Below are 23,832 nucleotides of genomic sequence, written 5' to 3'. Positions count from 1 at the left end.
GCAAGTACTAAATTCAGCTTGTCCCCTTTTTGTATGAACAGATTTGCACTGTGAAAGAAAAACAACCCATCAGTATCCAATGATTTTGTATGTCCCACACAGCAAAAGCTCATTTGATTAATCAAATTTATTTTTATTTTATTACTTCTGTGACTGAAATCTGCTGGTTTTATCCCTAACTTGTTTTTATGACTTGTGGGTTGGTTTTTTTCCAGTTCGTGTTCTGCCGTGAATGTAAAGAAGAATACCACGATGGGGAATGCAGCACTCTCCTCAGTTCGCAGGAAGCCATAGCCCAGAAGGTAGGGAACCCCATAACTCATTGCATTCCTATAATTAGCTTTGGCTCAGCTAGAGCAACATTTGTAGATTGTAAGTAAAAGCAACCCTGTTTGTATTGAATTGCTCCAATCACTGGAACTGCTGAATTGGCTTTCCCATAGGTTTCAGACTCTGATTCACACAGTCATTGAGTTCTGCCAGAAACATGTAGAGCCCTGCTATCAGTCAATAAAGAAATGGCCTCCCTGATGGGCCTTTGGGATTGTGTCAGTTCAACATGAATATCTTTGAAATGCTTTCTATGAAGTCTTGCTTACTGTAGCGTGGTGACAACTCACCAGTGCAGCACCTCCTGCTGGTCGTCTCAGGAATTAGCTCTTTCCAGCCTTCAGAGCACCCTCTACATGCCAGTGGCTCACTTACCGCTGGCCCCTGTGTCCCTTCTGGACCCCAGTGCCCTTTACCCTGGGGTTCTGCCCCAGCTGTACCCCCATACTCTGGGTCTTCCCTCCCAGGGGAACCCCCAACCCTCTAAACCCACCTTGCCTCAGTGGCTACTGCCAGTCATGATCTAACCCCCGCTCACTGGGCAGACTGCAGTGTAATGGCCACTCATCAGCAAGGAGGGTTTGGACCTGCTGCCTCTGCCTATTCCCAGGCTACCCCTCTGCAGCCCCCGTACCTTTCCTGGCCTTTTGCAAGGCCTGCAGGGTTTTCCAGGCTGGAGCTCCCCAGCTCCTCTAGCCTTCCCCCAGCCCTGTTCCACTCTGGGTACCCTGCTCAGCTTCCAGGTAGTCAAGCCCTTTTTTTCCCCCTCCCACTCCCCCAGAAGGAGTAAGAGAGACTGCCTGCCTGAACTCCTGGCTCTCAGCCTTTTATAGGGCCAGCTGTGGCCTGATTAAGGCATGGCCCCAGCTGTGGCTGTTTCCCCAATCAGCCTAGCCTATTGGCAGCCCTTTCCCAGGTCTGTTTTAAACCCTTCAGGGTGGGGCGGGTGACTACCCCACTACACTTACCCATCAGCTTATATTCAGCTCACCAGTTAGTAAATCAAGTGGTTATGGACTGAATCAGATTTTTACTGAATGTAACAAGTGCAGTATTGTCTTCCTAAGTCTGCAGACAGCCTGAAACAGCGGCCCTTGGAGGGCTGCACTCCCTTGCCCCACCACCATTAAACTCATTGAGGTTTTAACCCTTGACCCTATGAGGACACTTTAATGTAAGTATTAACAAATTCATTGGTTATTTGAGCAGATGGGATGCGGAAGGGGATGGAAGTGAAGCAAATAGGAGGAAATTAGGAGTCAATGTAGGGAAGAACTCAGACTACAAGACCACACTGCCTTTCAACCCACTAATGCTTGTGTAAGCTATAGCACACTAAAGGAAGTGGAGTTTCAGCCATATACACACCTCAGTTGCTAAAGAAAACATGTGTCCCAGTTAAATTGAGATAATCCTGTTTTCTTATATGATGTCCCAGTGTCCCAGGAACTTCTTTCCAGGTACCTGAAGTGTTCCAGTTTTTCACTTCATTCATCAAAACGTTTGGGATTCTTATAATTACAAAATGTCCATTCAGAATATTTTGCTCTCATGAGTTAATCGTGCTGTATGTTTACCAGGAACACTCAGTCTACTGCAACCAAAGTTCAGTGTAATGAACAGTGTTTGGAGTAAAGAAAATAATCAAATAAGTTTGGATGTTATCAAAGCTATTCTTCAGCTCAGAGTGAATGTTAATTACTCTTGTTCAGTGTTTTCTGAATGAATTTATTCTGACATTAATTTATTGGGAAAAAAATGTCCACTCTGAGAAACTCACCTGTCACTTTTGAATCAGAAGCTGGCAGTAGCTACATCAACACGTGCTTTTTAATCCCCAAAGGAAAAAACAATTATGGTACCAAATTTCTGCTTCTTCTGTGCCCTGCTAAATTACTGGTACTGCTTGGATAGCCATATACGTGGGGCTTTGTCGTAGTTACAAGACAAAATGGTGTTTGATTGCTCTTGCCATGATCCTGCAAGCAGCAATCAACTTACATGCTGGTTTCCAATTCTCCCCTAAGGACAAAGGTGAAGGCTGTCATTGCTTCAGTCACTGGAGAAGATAGTACTCTCTCATTGTCCTTTAAGGCTGAATTTAGGCAAATAATGGCCATTATTTTTGGTATCTCAATATCTTGTTCCTAAAATAAATATTGTGTGCCATCAAAATAAATCCAGCATGCATCAGGGTTCCTGTTAACAGTCGACATTGCCTGTAGCCTTTCGGAGGCCTGATCTTAAAAAGGGTGCGCGCCTTCAACTTACACTGGATATATCGGATCCGAGGGCACTCAGCACTACCCACCAGGAGTTATGTACCTAATAGAGTCAGACCCAAAACATGGAGCAGCCTTAAGCCTGGACCTCCTCTACTGTTCCCCATTATTGTTTGTGATGATCTAACAGTACTATGTTAGATTGCATAGTACTGTCTGGAATCCTCTTGCCTGAATGGGAAGATCATAGATCTCTGTGGCTCAGCCGACAGTGAGCTATTGGTATTCAGGCAATGTACCACCAACTGGCATAATTAGCAGTGCTTGTATGGGGGGTAATCAGGTGTTTGTGTGCTACCCCACCCTCCCTGGAGCCATTCTGTTAGACCACTGTCTGCCTGAAAATTATTCTCTCCCTATGATAACATTGGCCCAAATATTCCCCTCCCCCATGCCTGAAGAGGAACTAATCACCCCGCCCCCACCACACACATCCTTTCAACTATCATCATCATTGTGGCACCTAGGAGCCCTAGCCATGGACCAGGTCCCCTTTGTGCAAGGCACTGTACAAACATAGAACAAAAACACAGTCCCTGCCCCTACGAGCTTACAGTCCAAGTCTAATACAAGACTACAGATGGGAGAGAACAAGGAAACAATTAGATAATACTGGTCAGTATGATGGGTGGTGGTCTCAGCACACAAACAGCTTAACCACTGTTAGGTTTTGTTTTTGGTAGGGCTCACATCAAGGGAGAAATTTAAAGAAGGATAATGAGTTAGTTCTGCAGATGCTTATGAGGTGCTCCTCCCCAGAGTAAGAAGCAGCATGGGAGAAAGCACAAAAGTGTTTGAAAATTTAACAGGTGTGCGATGGAGGCTGATGTTGTGGGCCAATCAGAGACAGGAGTCAATCTCTTGATAGTGAATGACAACTGTTAGGTAGGGTTGGGGTGGGGATAATCTGACGGGCCTTGACAGTGAAAGCAAGTAGCTTCTGCTTGATGTGGTAGAGAAAGAGGAGTCAGGGTAGGGATGCAAAGGGGGGTGATCGTCAGAGTGACAGGCTAGGAGAATGATCTTTGCAGCAACGTTCTGAATGGGTCTGAGCAGGGCAAGATTGTATTTGTCAAGGCAAGAGAAAAGGATGTTGCAGTAATTAAGACATGAGGTGATGAGAACCTTGAGGAGAGTTCTAGCTGTGTGGATGGATAGGAAAGGCCATATCTTAGAAATGTTATGTAGAAAGAATCTGCAAAACTTAAACATAGCAAGGATGTGAGGACCTAGAGAATGATCTGAGTTGAAGGTGACTCTAAGGTTATGGACCTGATTGATGTGTAGGATGGTGGTGTTGTCCACAGTGATGTAAAGAGGAGATGATGGGGGAAGCCCGTAGGGGCAGGGGAAGATTAAGGGCATTGTTTTAGACACGCTGACCTTGAGCTGATAGCTAGACCTCCACAGATGGATGTGAGAGAGAGGCTGAGAGTCTCGTTTGGACAGAAGGAGACTGGTCTGGAAAGAGAGAGTCTCGTCCTATGTTATTCCATAACACTATTATATTATTAGCGTTATTTATTTGATAAACTTCAATGACATGCTCTGTGCTGTACAATAGATACCAAAATATAAAAATAGCCCCTGCCCCAAGGAGCTTACTTTGCCACACTTTGCACATAACTTAATTGATATTTTCCAGATTCTTCAACACCTCTTCAGCTTCCTTTTTCTTTTGTTTTAATTGATTAATTGCATTGGGAGAGGAGAAGGTTTGGTATTTTTTTTTTCAAACTGCACTTTCCAAGTTCTCATCACAGGAGGTAGACCCCGATGATGCAGAGAACTCTGCCCGGGCACAAGAATCTGTCCATATGGAGTTCTTTGCAAGATGAGAGCTGCAGGCTGCTGGGCACTGGGTGTTGTGGAAGGGATGGTCCTGGGTTAATCTCAGGTCAGCCACCACATTTGGGAAGGGAGGACAGGCGATAAATTATGTGGCCTTTTTTGTGGCCAGATAATCACATTGCACATAAAACCCAGGACATTACTGTATATTTTTTCTTATTTAAGGGTGAATGCATGAGAGGTGGAAGTAAAAGTGCAGTGGACAAAAGAGATGTAGGGCAAAGGGTAACAACCAAAGACATGGGAATCCCAGATGAGAGCTTTTGATCGCAGGAGAGACAATGAAATATAATACATTTTGCATGGTTTCCCATCCCTGAAATTTTGCTTTTTGCCAAATTTCAGGAGATTACAATTCTTCCAGAGGCAGGCATGCAAAAATTCCAATATGGGGGAGGGCAAAATTACTTTATAGGGTTTTGATAACCCTTAGTTCTGTGAATGTACATTGGCTCAAGAGTAGCGTCATGTTAATAACTGCTGTATTTCGTTAGAGGACTGTTATGTGTATTTGCACATGCAGGCGATGAACTTGATGATCTCCTTTATCTTTTTTATGTCTAATTTTCATGATCCTGTAAAGCATTCTTTAAGCCACATTAAGAGGTGAATGTAAAGGAATCTAAGATGATGCAATTCACACCTTGTTTCCAGCCCCTTTGGTGTGTTTTAGTTATACCAACTGAGACTCAGATTCCCACTTTACATCCCCTTATACCTCATTTCTGAATGTGGCTCCATGAGCCTGAGTATACAAAAGTCAAAAGTGGTGTAATTTACATACTAAAGGAACAGAAGAGACGGGTGTAGGAGAGTAAAAATTTGGTTGGTTTTATGTAATAGTGTTGATGTAATATATTTAGACTTTTATAAGGCATTTGACTTGGTACCAGGTAACATTTTGATGAAGATATAAAATTAGCATGGTACATAGTAAATGGATTAAAAACTGGCAGGTTTAAAAATGCAATGAAAAATTATGAATAATCTTTAAGCCACTGTTTCTGGTGAGGTCTCACACGGATTGGCTCTTGGCCCCAGGCTATTTTTAAAAAGAATTAACATTTTTATCCATGACCTGGGAAATAAGATAGATAATTTCTGATAAAGTTTGCAGATGACACAGAGATTGGCGGGACTGGTAAACAATAAAAGGACATGTCACTGATAGAGTGATCGGATTGCTTGATAAGCTGGACGCAAGCAAACAATATGTGTTGTAATATGGCTAAATGGAAAGTCATACACTTTGGATGGCCTATATTCTTTGTTCCTTACAGGATGGAGGACTCTATCCTAGGAAGCAGTAACTCTAAAAAAGATTCAGGTTGTGATGGATAATCAGCTGCACATGAGCTCCCAGGGTGACACCTTGGCCAAAAGGGCTAATGCTATCCTTGCATGTATAAACAGGGGACTCTCTCCAGATTACTCTCCCTGGACTCAATCAACTTCTGGCAGTTCTGTATCGAAGAGGACATCCCCCCCATCGCTGTCCACTAACCAAAGGTCACAGGGGTCACTTCTGCCTCCCCTACGAAAAGCAAGGATCAGCACTGCGTCGGCTCCGGCCCACAAGCCTCTGACCCTCCCTCATTACAGGGTAGGGAGGGCAGACACATCGTACCATGGACTCTGGTTCTGGCCTCTGGGCATCTATATACTGATGGGAATGATGCCGGTACCAACAATGTCAGTGGTGTCAGCATATCAGGCTACTCTGCTTTTCAGTCCCATCCTCACTGCTGATCCAAGAGTTCACAAGGCTGGCGACCGTGATGGCCCCTCAGTTGGAGCATGCCACTGAAGTCTCAGCACCGCACCGTGAAACACCCCTTCCTGGGTTAGTATGGATGTGGTACCAGAGATAGGCACTCCAGTACTGTCGTTTGCAAGAGGACCAACCGTGCCTATGGCACTAACCTTTTTGGCATCGATGGTGCTGGCTACATCAGCGGTACCAATCCCAAACTTATTCTGGGCCACAGATGAGTCAGATCACCTGTTGGCTCCCTCTGGAATTGCCCTTCCTAAGTCTCCAAGGTACCAAGACTCCTTTGCTTCAGAGATGGGATCCTTGTCCTCCTGCTCTAGTTCACCTGAGGGAGTCTGGAGGCCACTGGTAGATCAGTATGGCTACCAAGGTTGGCAGGCACCTGAGGCTGATCATCTCTCTGCTAGCATTGGGAGCGTTGGAGGAGGTTCTGTGAGAACACTGGGGTTGTGGGTTCTACTCCCGGTATTTCCTGATACTGAAATGCAAGGCTGGGATGAGGCCTATCCTCGACCTCCATGGGCTCAACAAGTTCATCAAACACGTGAGGTTCCACATGGTCACTCTAAGCTAGCCTCCTTGCTTTGTCTCAGAACAACTGGTTCACTTATCTGGACCTTCAAGACATCTACTTTCATGTGGCCATTCTGCCGAGTCATGGTAGGAGATGGCCGCTTTCAGTACGCCATTCTCCCATTCAGCCTCTCTTCTGCCCCCTGGGTCTTCACCGAATGAATGGCGGTGGTCCTGGTGTACCTCAGAGGGAAGGGAATCCATATCTCCCCCTACCTCAATGACTGGTTGCTGCAGGGCGAATCCAGAGAGGAGGTGCTCAGCTCCTCCAAGCTACACTTAATTGACCATTTGGGACTCCTCCTAAACACCATGCGGTTGACCTTTGCCCCCACTCAGCAAATAGAGTTCACTGGGGCCATGTTAGGTTCCACAAAGTCAAAGGCAAGCCTGACAACCGACCATTTCCAAGCGATCTGACAACTGTGCCTCAGTTTGCAGTCACAACTATCCATGATAGTCTGCTTGTGTGTGAGCCTGTTGGTCCACATGTCTGCTTGCACCCAACTCACCAGGTTGTGCTTTCACCTTCTTCACATGTGACTCATCATGGTTTACCTCCCTGCCCTGCATTCTCTGGACAAGTTGGTACACTTTCTTCCATTAGTCCTGGAGTCCTTGAGCTGGTGGGAGTCCCCACACAAGTGTGACAAGGGGTCCCCATCGTGCGGTCCTCTCTGACCAAGTCAGTGGTTTCCGCTGCATCTCTTCTGGGTTGGGGAGCGCATCTGGACTCAATGAGGGTGTAGGGTCTGTGGTCGGAAGAGGAGACCTCGCTTCACATCAACATGCTGGAGCTTTGGACAATCCACAACACGTCATGCCTTCTGGGACTTTATCAGGCATTCAGTGGTTCACATACTCACGGACAAAACCACCACATAGGTCACATGTCACTATGTACAGGTCATTGCCAAGCTCAAAGCAGATCAACCCAGACTCTAGGACATCTTGGAGTATCTATTATGCCTTCAGGAATTGGACCTGGCACTCAGTACCCTGGGAATGTGCTTGGCAGCAAAATCTGCTTTTCATCCACCTATCCAAAGGAAAACGGTTTTCTCCAATGCCATGGTGTCGAGATTTCTGAAAGGATTTCTCTGCCTGCATCCTCCAGTCCAAGAGCCAGTCCCCTTGTGGGACCTAAGCAAGGGTTTAGTGGTTCTAATGGGGCCTCCATTTGAGCCCCTTGCTTCCTGTCTGCTGCCCCTCTTGTCTCAGAAAGCTGAATTCTTGATAGCCATTACCTCTGCCAGGAGGGTGTGTGAGTTGCTGGGCCTCCTTGTATGCAGTTCCTCATGGACAAGGTTATGCTTCGGCCACACCCAAAATTTGTATCCAAGGTGGTCTCTCAGTTTCATTTGAACCATATGGCAAGCTTCCTCCCTGAAGAAGCAGTGCCTCCATATGCTAGACCAGTGGTTCTCAAACTGGGTTGGGACCCCAAAGTGGGTTGCGACCCCGTTTTAATGGGGTTGCCAGGGCTGACTTATACTTGCTGGGGCCTGAAGCCAAAGCCTGAGCCCCACTGCCCAGGGCTGAAGCCGAAGCCTGAGAGCTTCAGCCCTGGGAAGCGGGGCTCAGGTTACAGGTCCCCTGTCTGGGGCTGAAGGCCTTGGACTTCAGCTTTGCCTCTCCCCTCCCTCTCCCCACCCATGGCAGTGGGGCTTGGGCTTTGGCCCTCCCATCAAAGGCAGTAGGGCTCTGGCAGGCTCAGCCTTTGGTCCCTCCTCCTGGGGTTGTGTAGTAATTTTTGTTGCCAGAAGGGGGTCACGGTGCCATGAAGTTTGAGGACCCCTGAACTAGACATTAGATGCTGTCTAGCCTTCTATCTGAAGGTGACTGAACAATTTCGTGCTCTGCCTCGCCTGTTCGTATCATATGTGGACTGCATGAAGGGTCAAGCAGTCTCTGCACAAACCATCTCTAGATGGATAATGTCTCGCATCAAGACTGCGTATGAGATAACATTGGCTCTGCCTCCTCAGCAGATATGGGCACATTCAACAAGAACACAGGCATCATGGGCATTTCCATATTGGACATTTGTAGGGCAGCCACATGGTTATCTGTACATACATTTACAGACCATTACATGACCACTGCTTCTTCTAGAGTGGACGCTAATATCGGAAGGGCAGTCTTACTCAGGTAGCGTCTGTCCCCCACTTTCAGATGGGGATACTGCTCACTAGTCACCGGCTTGGAATACATGTCTGCATCTACTTGAAGAAGAAGAAATTGTTACTTACTCTAACTGTGGTTCTTTGAGATGTGATGCAGATGTGTATTCCACAACCCGCCTTCCGTCCCCTCTGTGTCAGAGTCTTCCCCGGACATCTGGTGTGAAGGCGCGGTGCCGCCGCATATAGGCAGGAGAGGGGCTACAGGCATGAGGCTCGAGTGCTGCCCCTCTACGGGTGGGAGTTTCCGGCTCTAGCACACAGGGTGCACACACACACCTACTTGGAATACACGTCTGCCTCACATCTCAAAAAGCCACAGTTTCCGTAAGTTCCCATTTCTTGAGAACTAAGAGACAGGGAGGAAGAGAGCAGCAGTACTGCATTTTCTCCACAAGGTGGTGGTATACTACTGACAAAATGGCTGGTTTGTATTTTTGCAGTATGCAACAGAGGAGATGGAGTGCTGGCTGTTGTACCCCAAACAAAATAATTAAGTATGTCATCTTTTACGTTGTCTTCATCCCATCTGGATCATGGAAAAATGAAGGAGTTTAAAAAAAAAGTCCAGCAATATAGTCTTTTTGACAGTGTGAGTGCTATGACTGTTTTTCTTTTCCCTCCAATGCTACTGTGCAATACAACACTCGTGTATGGCATATGAAACACTTGTCTAAGGAGTATATGGAGTGAAATATGTTTGGTGAGCCAATGTGGCTTACTGAAGATAATTTGAAGATTCATACCTACCCATCTTTGCTCTCACATTTTGGTTCTGTTTGGCACTTTCCTTATTACAAACAGAACCCTATGAGGGAAAGGTTAACTTTCTAATATATTAATATTCACTAGGGTACTATCCTTTGAGAAATATTGTTTATCTTTGGTCTTTTGTTTCCATGTAGATTAATACAATGATGGTATTAAGTTTTCAGAGGTAGGGCAAGAATCATGCAGTACTGCTCCCATTTCTTCAGTCCCCCTCCCATTTGAGAGTCCTGCTACTCTAACTCCTCTCAGTAAGGGTCTTTTCCGTAGTCTTCTGACATTAAAACATATTTTATTGTCACTATTCCCCACCAACACCACCTTGGGGTCACCCAGACATAGTCAGCAGTTGCCAAGCCATTAGTAATTCATTGGGCTTTAATGGCTGGCCATTGCTTGTTTGTAACATTTTTAAAGTATATTTCGTCATGCTGCAGAATACAGCCCTGAAAAATAGACTTAGAAATGTATTTTTAAACAGCATGTGGGTGGGTCTTTACACAGATTTTCTCCTTAGCAAGAACACATTGTCCAGAGCTTATTGGCAATACCTATTTGTATATGTTATAATTAGTCTTTATCATATGCCTTTGACTGCCTTTCAAGCCTGACCATCTTTTTCCCCTCCTTAGCAGGGTGGGGAAATGCACTCTAGCTGCCTAGCAAGGCAACCTACTGAAAATGTACCTTCAAAGCATTTTTCAAACTTTGCCCATCTTTGTAATCTTGTTGATCTTCCACTAACCCTCTTCTTCCTTTTCTTCCCTCCTTGCTCCCTGGCTCCATTTTCCCTTCCTTGTTAACCTCACCCCTCTACAGTTCTCACCAGCTCTACTCCTCTTCCCCACTCCACTCTGATCTTCCCCACCCCTCTTCCATCAGCATAAATCTAGGTCGTATATCCAGATCCTCTGGTGCTTGCTTGGGAGGGAAAATGGCAGTGGGGCTCCAGCAGTGGGAGGATAAGGATGAGATAGCTTTAAATTCTAATTTCTCAAGGGTTTCCAGGTCTACGAGCAGGTGCTGGGCAGCTGGAAATCCCCCCTTTCCAACAGAATAGAGTTCCCATTTTGAGCCCTAGTTGGTCATTAGATATTACATCTTAAACATGTTACTGGTGCAGAACTGAAATTTTCCCATTTTGGACCTCAGAGAAGCATAATTTTAAGGAAAAGAAGAAAATGTGACCCTGGCAACTTCATTCAAAAAGTTGCCTTTTTTAAAATATTACAGGTGTTTGAAGCTGTTCAGAAGTTTGGAATGTTACTAGTCCTGTTAAATGGATTAGTGGGTAGAGCACAGGTGAGGTAGTCAAAGGCATGTTATAAAGACTATTTATATATACATAAGTATTGCCACCAAACTTTGGTCAGATGTGTTCTTCCTCACTAACCAAAGGTGAAAAAAATCTGTGTAAATAGCCACATGCAGTTTGAAAATACTTGTCTGTCTATTTTTCAGGTCTGCATTCTGCATCATGACAATATGTACACTTTTAGGAAGTTGCAAGCAGGCAGTGGCCAGCCATTAGAGCACAATGAATTACTAATGGCTTGGCAACGGCTGGTCTTTTAGATCTTAATAGCTTCAACATGTGAAAATGTCATGATCTGTGCAAGTCCACAAGTGACTAATAACTGCCTACGGCTAATCCAGTGCATCTGGGTTTCTTTATGATTTAAATAATCCAGGGGAAGAAGAGCTAGAGTAATTTCTGCTCAGTGGAATGAGTACTGTGCATCTCAGAAATCTTAACTGAAGAGAAAAGAAGGCTTTGGCCAATTCAGTTTTCTGGAAGAATCAAAAAATAGCCTTATATACAATGGTGTTGCACTTAGGTATTGAAAATTATGAGCCAATTAATATGTAAACTATGCTAGAGATAAATTAACCACACTAGTACTGCTTAAAATGCGAGGTATGTGGGACAAAATGAAATTCTCATGCTGCCCCTTATACCATACATTTCATCACCTTATATTTTAGAATTATTATTTTTAGTTCATTTTATCATTAAGTGCCTGTGTTGATGATGTAACTGGGAGGTGGATTACAGCAGAATCCGGTAGTACAGTGTTCATTATATTTATCAGTGAGGCATATCCCTTATTTGGTGGTGTTCTTCTGAGAATCTAGATTCTTCTGGAGCCTGGCAAACATGTCTTTTAGTAACACTGGCAGATTGTAAAGCTGAACACTGAATAGAGTTGGGAAAAGAGTGAAAGCTAAATGCGTGGTGGCAGATCATGTAGTTTTTAGCATTTTCTTGTACTATAGTACAAATGTGACCTGACCTCTGACGCAAGAAGATAGTTCTCAATTTCCTGATAGGTTTCAGAGTAGCAGCTGTCTTAGTCTGTATTCGCAAAAAGAAAAGGAGTACTTGTGGCACCTTAGAGATATCACATAGTACCGACTGTGGAGTTTTTTGGGTGTGATTTTAATATATGTCCACTAAAAACTGGAACAAGATTAGATTATGAACTCATTTCAGCTGTGCCCCCAATCAGTGATCAGATGTTAATGGCCTTCAGATACTGTTAGCACCGGTGAGATATTCACCAGGGGCCTTGGGTGAAAAGCCCCATGTTCTATTACCAATCTCTTGAGCCATCCAGTCCTCCTTGTTCATCCATACATACTCCATACTTCTCTAAGTTTCTGTAAGTCCAGTAATTAAATTAGAAGCAAAATAAAAATTGAACAGATGTTTAATATTAAAGGTAGGGGTCCCAAATAACCGCAATTTTAGAGAGCATAAAGTATTTGGGCTAAATTTCTGCTGTTTGTAACTCTATGAAAGCGAGATCAAAACAATTTGTTGTATTACTACAACATGAATCATTGTTACAAAGAGAGATAATGAGTGTCGTCAAGCATTCTACTGAAATGTTTTGTAAAGCATTTCTTGGAAAGGCTAACATTAATGCTTACTGAGCTGCAAGCTAGTCTATAACGCTTGATTGCCTAGAATTTTTAAAAGCATGTAGATCTTGAAGTCACCAATAGGTGTCATGAAATTCACAGATAGTACTCACCAAGAAGAAAAGGAGTACTTGTGGCACCTTAGAGACTAACCAATTTATTTGAGCATGAGCTTTCGTGAGCTACAGCTCACTTCATCAGATGTTTACCGTGGAAACTGCAGCAGACTTTATATACACACAGAGAATATGAAACAATACCTCCTCCCACCCCACTGTCCTGCTGGTAATAGCTTATCTAAAATGATCAACAGGTGGGCCATTTCCAGCACAAATCCAGGTTTTCTCACCCTCCACCCCCCCACACAAATTCACTCTCCTCCTGGTGCTAGCCCATCCAAAGTGACAACTCTTTACATAATCAAGTCGGGCTATTTCCTGCATAGATCAAGGTTTTCTCACATCCCCTCCACCCCCATACACACACAAACTCACTCTCCTGCTGGTAATAGCTCATCTAAACTGACCACTCTCCAAGTTTAAATCCAAGTTAAACCAGAACATCTGGGGGAGGTGGGTAGGAAAAAACAAGAGGAAACAGGCTACCTTGCATAATGACTTAGCCACTCCCAGTCTCTATTTAAGCCTAAATTAATAGTATCCAATTTGCAAATGAATTCCAATTCAGCAGTTTCTCGCTGGAGTCTGGATTTGAAGTTTTTTTGTTTTAAGATAGCGACCTTCATGTCTGTGATTGCGTGACCAGAGAGATTGAAGTGTTCTCCGACTGGTTTATGAATGTTATAATTCTTGACATCTGATTTGTGTCCATTTATTCTTTTACGTAGAGACTGTCCAGTTTGACCAATGTACATGGCAGAGGGGCATTGCTGGCACATGATGGCATATATCACATTGGTGGATGTGCAGGTGAACGAGCCTCTGATAGTGTGGCTGATGTTATTAGGCCCTGTGATGGTGTCCCCTGAATAGATATGTGGGCACAATTGGCAACGGGCTTTGTTGCAAGGATAAGTTCCTGGGTTAGTGGTTCTGTTGTGTGGTATGTGGTTGTTGGTGAGTATTTGCTTCAGGTTGCGGGGCTGTCTGTAGGCAAGGACTGGCCTGTCTCCCAAGACTTGTGAGAGTGTTGGGTCATCCTTTAGGATAGGTTGTAGATCCTTAATAATGCGTTGGAGGGGTTTTAGTTGGGGGCTGAAGGTGACGGCTAGTGGCGTTCTGTTATTTTCTTTGTTAGGCCTGTCCTGTAGTAGGTAACTTCTGGGAACTCTTCTGGCTCTATCAATCTGTTTCTTTACTTCTGCAGGTGGGTATTGTAGTTGTAAGAAAGCTTGACAGAGATCTTGTAGGTGTTTGTCTCTGTCTGAGGGGTTGGAGCAAATGCGGTTGTATCGCAGAGCTTGGCTGTAGACGATGGATCGTGTGGTGTGGTCAGGGTGAAAGCTGGAAGCATGCAGGTAGGAATAGCGGTCAGTAGGTTTCCGGTATAGGGTGGTGTTTATGTGGCCATTGTTTATTAGCACTGTAGTGTCCAGGAAGTGGATCTCTTGTGTGGACTGGACCAGGCTGAGGTTGGTGGTGGGATGGAAATTGTTGAAATCATGGTGGAATTCCTCAAGGGCTTCTTTTCCATGGGTCCAGATGATGAAGATGTCATCAATATAGCGCAAGTAGAGTAGGGGCTTTAGGGGACGAGAGCTGAGGAAGCGTTGTTCTAAATCAGCCATAAAAATGTTGGCATACTGTGGGGCCATGCGGGTACCCATAGCAGTGCCGCTGATCTGAAGGTATACATTGTCCCCAAATGTGAAATAGTTATGGGTAAGGACAAAGTCACAAAGTTCAGCCACCAGGTTAGCCGTGACATTATCGGGGATAGTGTTCTTGACGGCTTGTAGTCCATCTTTGTGTGGAATGTTGGTGTAGAGGGCTTCTACATCCATAGTAGCCAGGATGGTGTTATCAGGAAGATCACCGATGGATTGAAGTTTCCTCAGGAAGTCAGTGGTGTCTCGAAGGTAGCTGGGAGTGCTGGTAGCGTAGGGCCTGAGGAGGGAGTCTACATAGCCAGACAATCCTGCTGTCAGGGTGCCAATGCCTGAGATGATGGGGCGCCCAGGATTTCCAGGTTTATGGATCTTGGGTAGTAGATAGAATATCCCAGGTCGGGGTTCCAGGGGTGTGTCTGTGCGGATTTGATCTTGTGCTTTTTCAGGAAGTTTCTTGAGCAAATGCTGTAGTTGCTTTTGGTAACTCTCAGTGGGATCATAGGGTAATGGCTTGTAGAAACTCGTGTTGGAGAGCTGCCGAGCAGCCTCTTGTTCATATTCCGACCTATTCATGATGACAACAGCGCCTCCTTTGTCAGCCTTTTTGATTATGATGTCAGAGTTGTTTCTGAGGCTGTGGATGGCATTGCGTTCCGCATGGCTGAGGTTATGGGGCAAGTGATGCTGCTTTTCCACAATTTCAGCCCGTGCACGTCGGCGGAAGCACTCTATGTAGAAGTCCAGTCTGCTGTTTCGACCTTCAGGAGGAGTCCATCTAGAATCCCTCTTTCTGTAGTGTTGGCAGGGAGACCTCTGTGGATTAGTATGTTGTTCAGAGGTATTTTGGAAATATTCCTTGAGACGGAGACGTCGAAAATAGGATTCTAGGTCACCACAGAACTGTATCATGTTCGTGGGGGTGGAGGGGCAGAAGGAGAGGCCCCGAGATAGAACAGCTGCTTCTGCTGGGCTGAGAGTATAGTTGGATAGGTTAACAATATTGCTAGGTGGGGTGAGGGAACCATTGCTGTGGCCCCTTGTAGCATGTAGTAGTTTAGAAAGTTTAGTGTCTTTTTTCTTTTGTAGAGAAGCAAAGTGTGCATTGTAAATGGCTTGTCTAGTTTTAGTAAAATCCAGCCACGAGGAAGTTTGTGTGGAAGGTTGGTTCTTTATGAGAGTATCCATTTTTGAGAGCTCATTCTTAATCTTTCCCTGTTTGCTGTAGAGGATCTTGATCAGGTGATTCCGCAGTTTCTTTGAGAGCGTGAGGCACAAGCTGTCAGCATAGGTGTCCTTCATAGCCACTGAACAACATCTACCTAATCTGTTCTGCTGTTTTAGCTATAGATTCCCAGCTGGTATGTAAGATTGTGGAGACTGGTCTTGGTGTTGGTGACAGTTTGCAGTAATTATATGTCACTGCCAGCCACAAGCAGGTGCTATCTTCCATGCCAAAGAGGGGTGATGTCACTATGAGGATGGAGTAGTAAGAAAGAAATTCTAGGGGAGGCTCACTTTATGGAGAGGAGTAAAACGGAAGGGGATATATATAGAAACATCTTTGCATATGAATGTTAATATTTTAGTATTTTACCATTCTGATGATTGGCAAGGTAACCGATATGAAAGTGTTAATCATAAGAGAGGTCCAGGTCAATTAGTGGTCAATATATTGGCCCTTGATATTGCATATCCAGTGCACAGAGGCATTATGGTCTCTAAGTGTATTTCCACATGTAATAGTGGTGATAAATATATATGTCAAAATACTGCTGAGGATCTGATATCTAGTTCTGGGGAATATGAGGAAGAGAAGACAAAGCTCAGGTGTAGTACTGGACAAGCGGATCAGTGCAAAAGAAGCCATTAGTTCTTTAGGGTAAGGACTGCCATTGATATGTTTATACAGGACCTACCACAATGGGATACAGCCTGAATGTGGCATGTAGGAGCTTGTGTAATATAAATATTATATTAAAATACGCAAGAGGGAGCAAGAAGCTGGTTTATTAATAGGAAAGGAAGTGTCACATTTGCTTTTTGCTTAAATCTTCAAATGGGGCATGAATCATCAGGAGGAACATGTATATGTTGGATTCCACACTATTATGACCTCTCATATAGGCTCATTCTCATGCAAGCTTAGATCCTGGCTTGATTTCTATGCTGAAAAACATTGCAAATATCACTTTAGACATGGGCAGTGTATAATGGAGACTGGGGGAGTCTAAGCTTCCCTGCACCTCCGCTCATTGTGGGGCTCAGAGCTCCTCTGGGCGTCCTGGGCAAATACATCTGCATCTGTCTCCAGCAGAGTTAGCCATATAGTACCATACTGCATCTTGGTCTTTCTCAGATCCTCAGCTGGTGTAACTCAGTGGAACTTTGTTGATTTCAGTGGAGCTATGCTGTTTTACAGCAGCTTTGGATTTTCCCCACAAACTCTTTGTTTCAGAGATCCTGTTCTAATTAAGCATGCCTTCTGGGTGTACTAGGAGAACAGGGATTTGATGCCTGTGCACATGCTCTCTTGATCTCACTGTTTCTCAGTAAAACCTATATGAGTGTCAGGAAGCTGCAGCATTTAACGCCATTTCAAAGACCCATAAGGCAAGGAACTTCTTCAGAGCTTTTCTGCTGTGCACTAGTACCGCTGAAGTCAATTTTGAAACTGATAAAAATGGGCATCCATCTGTTGGCAATGGATGGTCCTAGAGAAGGAGGAAGAAGGAAAATCCAATAATTTTGCAGTATTCTTTATGATTTCTCTCTCTTTTGGCTCAGCCTGGTCACACAAACTGAAATTAAAAGACCAGAGTATGTGATAATGGACAAATCAAATGTATGTAAGAATGCTGTTGGGATGGAGACAAATAAGTCACAGACTAGCAGAAATGTTAACTCCACTGTGTGTTTTATCAGGCTATTTCACAGTATTATGTACTTATATTGTCTTCAGAAGCCCTCAATAGTTTTATAGTACATGAGACTGCAATACCACAGGGAGTTTTAATGATGTAAAACAGAAACAAAAAGCTCACTTCTTTTCTCTCACCTCTACTTCTATCGGTGAACTGCTTCTTTCAGACCTATTTTGCTACCATCTTGACTCCTTTCCCTGCCCCTTCCTCTCCAATAAATCTCAAAGCAATCAGATCTTCTATTAGGATAATTTTCCTTTTGGCCACAGTGTTCTGCAGTACACTGGCAACTCCTAAGCCATGACTGTAGATGCTCTGTAGGGCTTCCACAGGGTTCGGTAAAAATATGAAGCAATTTCTGAAGGTTATTTTGCAGCAACAAAAGTCACTCTTCACATTCCATTGACATTTTGCCTGACTCCCCTGTTTATACATCTAAAGGTTGCATTAGCCCTTTTGGCTACAGCATCACATGGGGAGTTCTCAGGTCCTTTTCCACTCAGTAGTATTCCAGACATCATATTCTATCTGCTTGTTTACATTGTAAAAATGCTTCTTATTCTCTGCTGGGCCACTTAGAAAAGATGGAGTCAGTCCTTGGTATTTTACAGATATCCCCAATGCCATAGAAACTGTCTTTATTTTTCTATTGTTCCTCTTGTGGAATAAATTAGATGAAAATATATACAGTATGTATTCTAGGCTGAGGCTGACTCATCCGGATAGATATGATCTCTTTACTGATTCAGGAAGAACAGGGCCACTGTGCGCCATTTCTTCACATTTATTTCCTGTAAGAAGTGGTTTTTAACTTTGCAGTCAGAGAAGGGTAGGGAGGGTGTCTAAAGCTCTAATAGACTGAAATTATTATTCTGTTGCATAATAGACTCTTTGCAGTGGAAAAACACCAGTGTAATCATTCAGTCTTTTAAAAAGTCAGTTTGGTCTGTCTCATTGAATGGTATACATATTCAGACTTGAAAGTTATTAAGCTTTTTAATTACTTGTAAACTGATCCTCTCCCAAATTCAAATTTGTTTTCAAAATCAAGATCAAACACAAGTGATACAAATCAAGTTAACAATTTGGCATGTGAGATTTTGGCGCAGCGCCTGGTATTATGAGGCCACAACAAAGAAGACAGATGTGGGAAAAGGACACTTCCAAGCATTGATTCGTATAGTTTTGATTAGCTCAGTTTAGGTAAAACATTGCCATTCAAGTTTTGCTGGATTGAATCCAAAAATTACACGCGTTTCTCTCTTGCAGATATTAGTCTACACACACAATAATAGTACTTACTTATGCTGTGTTTTTCATCTTTAATTGTCTCTACAGTCAGTAGGTAATTAACTCTCACTATACCCTGTGAAGTTATTGTCACTCTCATTTTGCAGGTCAGCAAATGGATGCAGAGAGGTTATGTGACTTTCCTTTACGTACTAAGGGAGTCAGTATGAGAGCTAGATTAGGACTCAGGTGTTCCTAGTTTCTAGTTCTGTGCTCAAACAAATGGTCCTTTCCGCTCACAGAGGCAGTTCAGACTGCTGTCCTAGGTCATTCTACTTTAAAGAGTAGGCAGATGCAGGACTAATATAACATTTTCGTCACTATTTACAATCATTGCTTGTTTGTTTCTGAGAAGCTGCTAATGTACAGTTGTATAGCAGTCATTTTAGAAGTGCGTTTTAGCCGACTCCTTCCTGTAAGATGTTGCTTAGGGCACAAACAAAGCTCCGCCATTCCTGTCTATTCTGCATTGTTCTTTGCACATCCTCTGTGCATCTGTGCTGGGAACCAGCAACCCCCTTTTGAATTACTGAGCATTCTGAAAGTCCATGGAGTCTGAGAGGTAGCAAATCACCATTCAACAGGCAAGGGCTTCCTTGCATATGCTTAATGTTTGATTAACATGGGTGCCAAATATGGTCAAATGGATGCAGGTGTGCTAATACCACAGTCCACAACTATAGCCCGGCATGCTGTACTTGTGGCAGAAGGAAAAAAAGACAACAAATCTCCATGGAGCTGAAAAACATTCTTGGCACATTGGGTGTTGTGCCTCAATCTGTGGATGGATGATTACAGAAATGTTGCATGTTTGGGAGTAAACTGTTCATTAGATAGAGCCACAACAGTTTGGTGGAGTGGGCGCTTTGTGTGACTCTGTTTGACAGCGGGAAACCAAAAACTGCAGAGAACATTTGATCGGCTGTGTCAAGGTTCCTCCCCCACTCTGAACTCTAGGGTACAGATGTGGGGACCTGCATGAAAAAACCCCCTAAGCTTATCTTTAGCAGCTTAGGTCAAAACTTCCCCAAGGTACAAAATATTACACCCGTTATCCTTGGAATGGCTGCTACCACCACCAAACTAATACTGGTTACTGGGGAAGAGCTGTTTGGACGCATCTTTCCCCCCAAAATACTTCCCCAAAACCTTGCACCCCACTTCCTGGACAAGGTTTGGTAAAAAGCCTCACCAATTTGCCTAGGTGACTACAGACCCAGACCCTTGGATCTTAAGAACAATGAACAATCCTCCCAACACTTGCACCCCCCCCTCTCCTGGGAAATGTTGGATAAAAAGCCTCACCAATTTGCATAGGTGACCACAGACCCAAACCCTTGGATCTGAGAACAATGAAAAAGCATTCAGTGTTTTACAAGAAGACTTTTAATAAAAATAGCAGTAAATAGAAATAAAGAAATCCCCCCTGTAAAATCAGGATGGTAGATATCTTACAGGGTAATTAGATTCAAAAACATAGAGAACCCCTCTAGGCAAAACCTTAAGTTACAAAAAAGATACACAGACAGAAATAGTTATTCTATTCAGCACAATTCTTTTCTCAGCCATTTAAAGAAATCATAATCTAACACATACCTAGCTAGATTACTTACTAAAAGTTCTAAGACTCCATTCCTGTTCTGTCTCTGGCAAGAGCAGCACACAGACAGACACAAACCCTTTGTTTGTCTCTCTCCTCCCAGCTTTTGAAAGTATCTTGTCTCCTCATTGGTCATTTTGGTCAGGTGCCAGCGAGGTTACCTTTAGCTTCTTAACCCTTTACAGGTGAGAGGAGCTTTCCCCTGGCTAGGAGGGATTTCAAAGGGGTTTACCCTTCCCTTTATATTTATGACACGCCCCCCAAATCTCAGCTAGGGTGAAACACTGGCTGGGATTTCTTCCTGGAGCTCTAGGAAAACAGAGTTAATAAGACACATGCATCTCTAAATATACTACCAAGTACATAAAGACTAACAATATTTTCCACATCTCAAGGACGATTTTAACCAGTTGATTCTGGGAAACTTTCACGGGAGAGTGCATCAGCCACTTTGTTAGAAGCTCCTGAGATGTGTTGGATGTCGAAATCAAAATCTTGGAGAGCTAAACTCCACCGAAGAAGTTTTTTGTTAGTTTCTTTGACGGTGTGAAGCCACTTCAGTGCAGCATGGTCGGTTTGCAGGTGGAAACGCCGTCCCCAAACATATGGGCGTAGCTTTTCCAGAGCGTAGACAATGGCGTAACATTCTTTTTCAGTGACTGACCAGTTGCTTTCCCTCTCAGACAGTTTTTTGCTGAGAAACACTACAGGGTGGAATTCTTGATCAGGTCCTTTCTGCATTAAAACTGCTCCCACACCACGCTCGGACGCATCTGTCGTTACTAGGAACGGTTTGTCAAAGTCTGGGGCCCTTAGTACAGGGTCAGACATGAGTGTCGCTTTAAGCTTGTTAAAGGCCTTCTGACACTTTCCGGTCCACTGAACAGCATTTGGCTGTTTCTTTTTGGTTAGGTCTGTCAGTGGGGCAGCGATTTGGCTGTAGTGCGGTACAAATCGTCTGTAATAACCGGCCAAGCCTAAGAAGGATTGAACCTGTTTCTTTGACTTTGGGACAGGCCACTTTTGGATAGCATCCACTTTGGCCTGTAGGGGGCTGATAGTTCCTTGACCCACCTGGTGTCCAAGGTAAGTCACTCTGTTTAGGCCTATTTGACACTTCTTAGCCTTAACAGTTAGTCCTGCCTCCCTTATGCGCTCAAGGACTTTTTGTAGATGTTCCAGGTGGTCTGCCCAGGAATCCGAAAATATGGCCACGTCGTCAAGGTAGGCGACTGCATATTCTCCTAATCCCGCTAGGAGACCATCTACAAGTCTTTGGAAAGTGGCGGGTGCATTTCGCAGCCCGAAAGGGAGTACATTAAATTCATACAGCCCGAGATGTGTGATGAAGGCTGACCTTTCCTTGGCAGATTCATCTAGCGGTACCTGCCAGTACCCCTTGGTTAAGTCCAAGGTAGAGATGAACTGGGCCCGTCCCAGTTTCTCTAATAGTTCATCTGTGCGTGGCATTGGATAGTTGTCTGGGCGAGTTACAGCATTTAGCTTACGGTAGTCCACGCAAAAACGTATTTCCCCATCTGGTTTGGGAACTAGAACCACTGGAGATGCCCATGCACTTTCAGAGGGGCGGATTACACCCATCTGTAACATATCCTGGATCTCCCGTTCTATAGCAGTTTTAGCTTGAGGAGACACCCGGTAAGGTTGGACCCTAATTGGGTGAGCATTACCTGTGTCAATGGAGTGGTATGCCCGTTCAGTCAGTCCTGGGGTGGCTGAGAACGTTGGCGCGTAGCTAGTGCACAGCTCCTGGATCTGCTGTCGCTGCATACGCCCAAGGGTCATGGAGAGGTTCACCTCTTCCACACCACCAGCACATTTCCCTTCGTAGTAAACACCTTCAGGCCACTCAGCGTCGTCTCCTCCCTGGGCTGTAAACTGACAAACCTTTAATTCTCTGGATCGATTAGAAGAGCTGAGAGGCGGTGGGTTGCTCCGTGCCGCCGTCCAAGCTCTCTGGAGGCTTTCATCTGCTTCCTGTTCGGTCTGGAACTGTTCCCTTGATGCTGGAGACATCAGTTCCTCATGGGATTGTGGACCTAGGCTTGGTCCCTCTGGAAGCGATATAGGGGATGGAGCTGTTTCTGTTGACTGTGAACCGCTCTCCGCTGGTGCACTATGTTGGGATTCAGGCTCCGGCTGAGCCTCTTGGGTCGGGTTATCGGCTGCTGCCAGTTCAGGTTCGGTGGGGCCCTCCGTTGTTGAGGTTGCAAGTACTGGATTCAGTGCTGACACGGGGTCTGGTGTTGGTTGTTCGGCTGGTTCCGGTTCTGGGACTGGTTCCGTCTGGGTCTCTGGGACTGGATCCACTACTGCTGTTGCAGACATTGGCCTGGGGTCCAGGTCCATCACCTCTGACTGGGTCCTGATAGAAGTTTCCGGAACAGAGCTAGGCCTCACGGCTTGTTTAGCCTGGCTGCGGGTGACCATTCCCACCCTCTTGGCCTGCTTCACATGATTGGCCAAGTCTTCCCCCAACAGCATGGGGATGGGATAATCATCATAGACTGCAAAAGTCCACATTCCTGACCAGCCCTTGTACTGGACAGGCAACTTGGCTGTAGGCAAATTGAAAGAGTTGGACTTGAAGGGTTGAATCGTCACTTGGATCTCTGGGTTGATTAAATTGGGGTCCACTAAGGAAGCATGGATAGCTGACACTTGTGCTCCGGTGTCCCTCCACGCGGTGACCTTCTTCCCGCCCACACTCACAGTTTCCCTCCGCTCCAAGGGTATCTGGGAGGTATCTGGGCCTGTGGACCTCTGGTGTGATTCCGGTGCAATGAACTGTAATCTGTTGGGGTTCTTGGGGCAGTTGGCCTTTACATGCCCCAGCTCGTTACATTTAAAACATCGTCCAGCTGACGGGTCACTGGGGCGAGGAGGGTTGCTGGAGAACGGGGTGGTGGGACGATAAGGGGTCTGGAGGGTTCTTTGGGAGGTAGGTGGGGCTTTGGGCGGCCCCCGGTAATAGGGTGTGGTCTGGGGTGGTCCCTTCTGCTCTCCGCTCCAACTGCGACCAGTTTTCTTCTTCTCTGCCACCTCCACCCATCTGGCTCCAATCTCTCCTGCCTCAATTACAGTTTTGGGTTTCCCATCTAGGATGTATCTTTCTATTTCCTCAGGAACACCCTCTAAGAATTGTTCCATTTGCATTAGGAAGGGCAAATTTACTGGAGATTCAACACTTGCTCCTGATATCCAGGCATCCCAATGTTTCACAATGTGGTAGGCATGTCGGGTAAATGACATGTCTGGTTTCCACCTTAGGGCTCTGAACCTCCGACGAGACTGCTCGGGTGTTATCCCCATTCTGACTCTCGCCTTGGATTTAAACAGTTCATACTTGTTCATGTGTTCTTTAGGCATTTCAGCTGCCACCTCAGCTAAGGGTCCACTGAGCTGCGGCCTCAGCTCTACCATGTATTGGTCAGCAGAGATGTTGTACCCAAGGCAGGCCCTTTCGAAGTTTTCTAAGAAGGCCTCAGTATCATCACCTGCCTTGTAGGTGGGGAACTTTCTGGG

General features: G+C 44.9%; 1 protein-coding gene across 4 annotated transcripts in view; it reads left to right on the top strand.

Moving 5' to 3' along the window:
• PRKN (parkin RBR E3 ubiquitin protein ligase) overlaps positions 1-23,832 on the top strand; it is a 1,262,808-nt gene that overhangs the window by 1,226,642 nt on the left and 12,334 nt on the right. For all 4 annotated transcript variants that reach the window (XM_048844067.2, XM_048844065.2, XM_048844069.2 and 1 more), the window contains one exon: positions 216-302. In XM_048844067.2, coding sequence (XP_048700024.1) covers positions 216-302 — 87 coding nt within the window. The remainder of the gene's footprint in view (positions 1-215; positions 303-23,832) is intronic.

This window comes from Caretta caretta, chromosome 3, assembly GCF_965140235.1.
Source record: "Caretta caretta isolate rCarCar2 chromosome 3, rCarCar1.hap1, whole genome shotgun sequence".
Taxonomy (NCBI): Eukaryota; Metazoa; Chordata; order Testudines; family Cheloniidae; genus Caretta; species Caretta caretta.
Note: the sequence above shows the minus strand (reverse complement) of the source record. Positions and strands in the feature narration are given on the sequence as shown.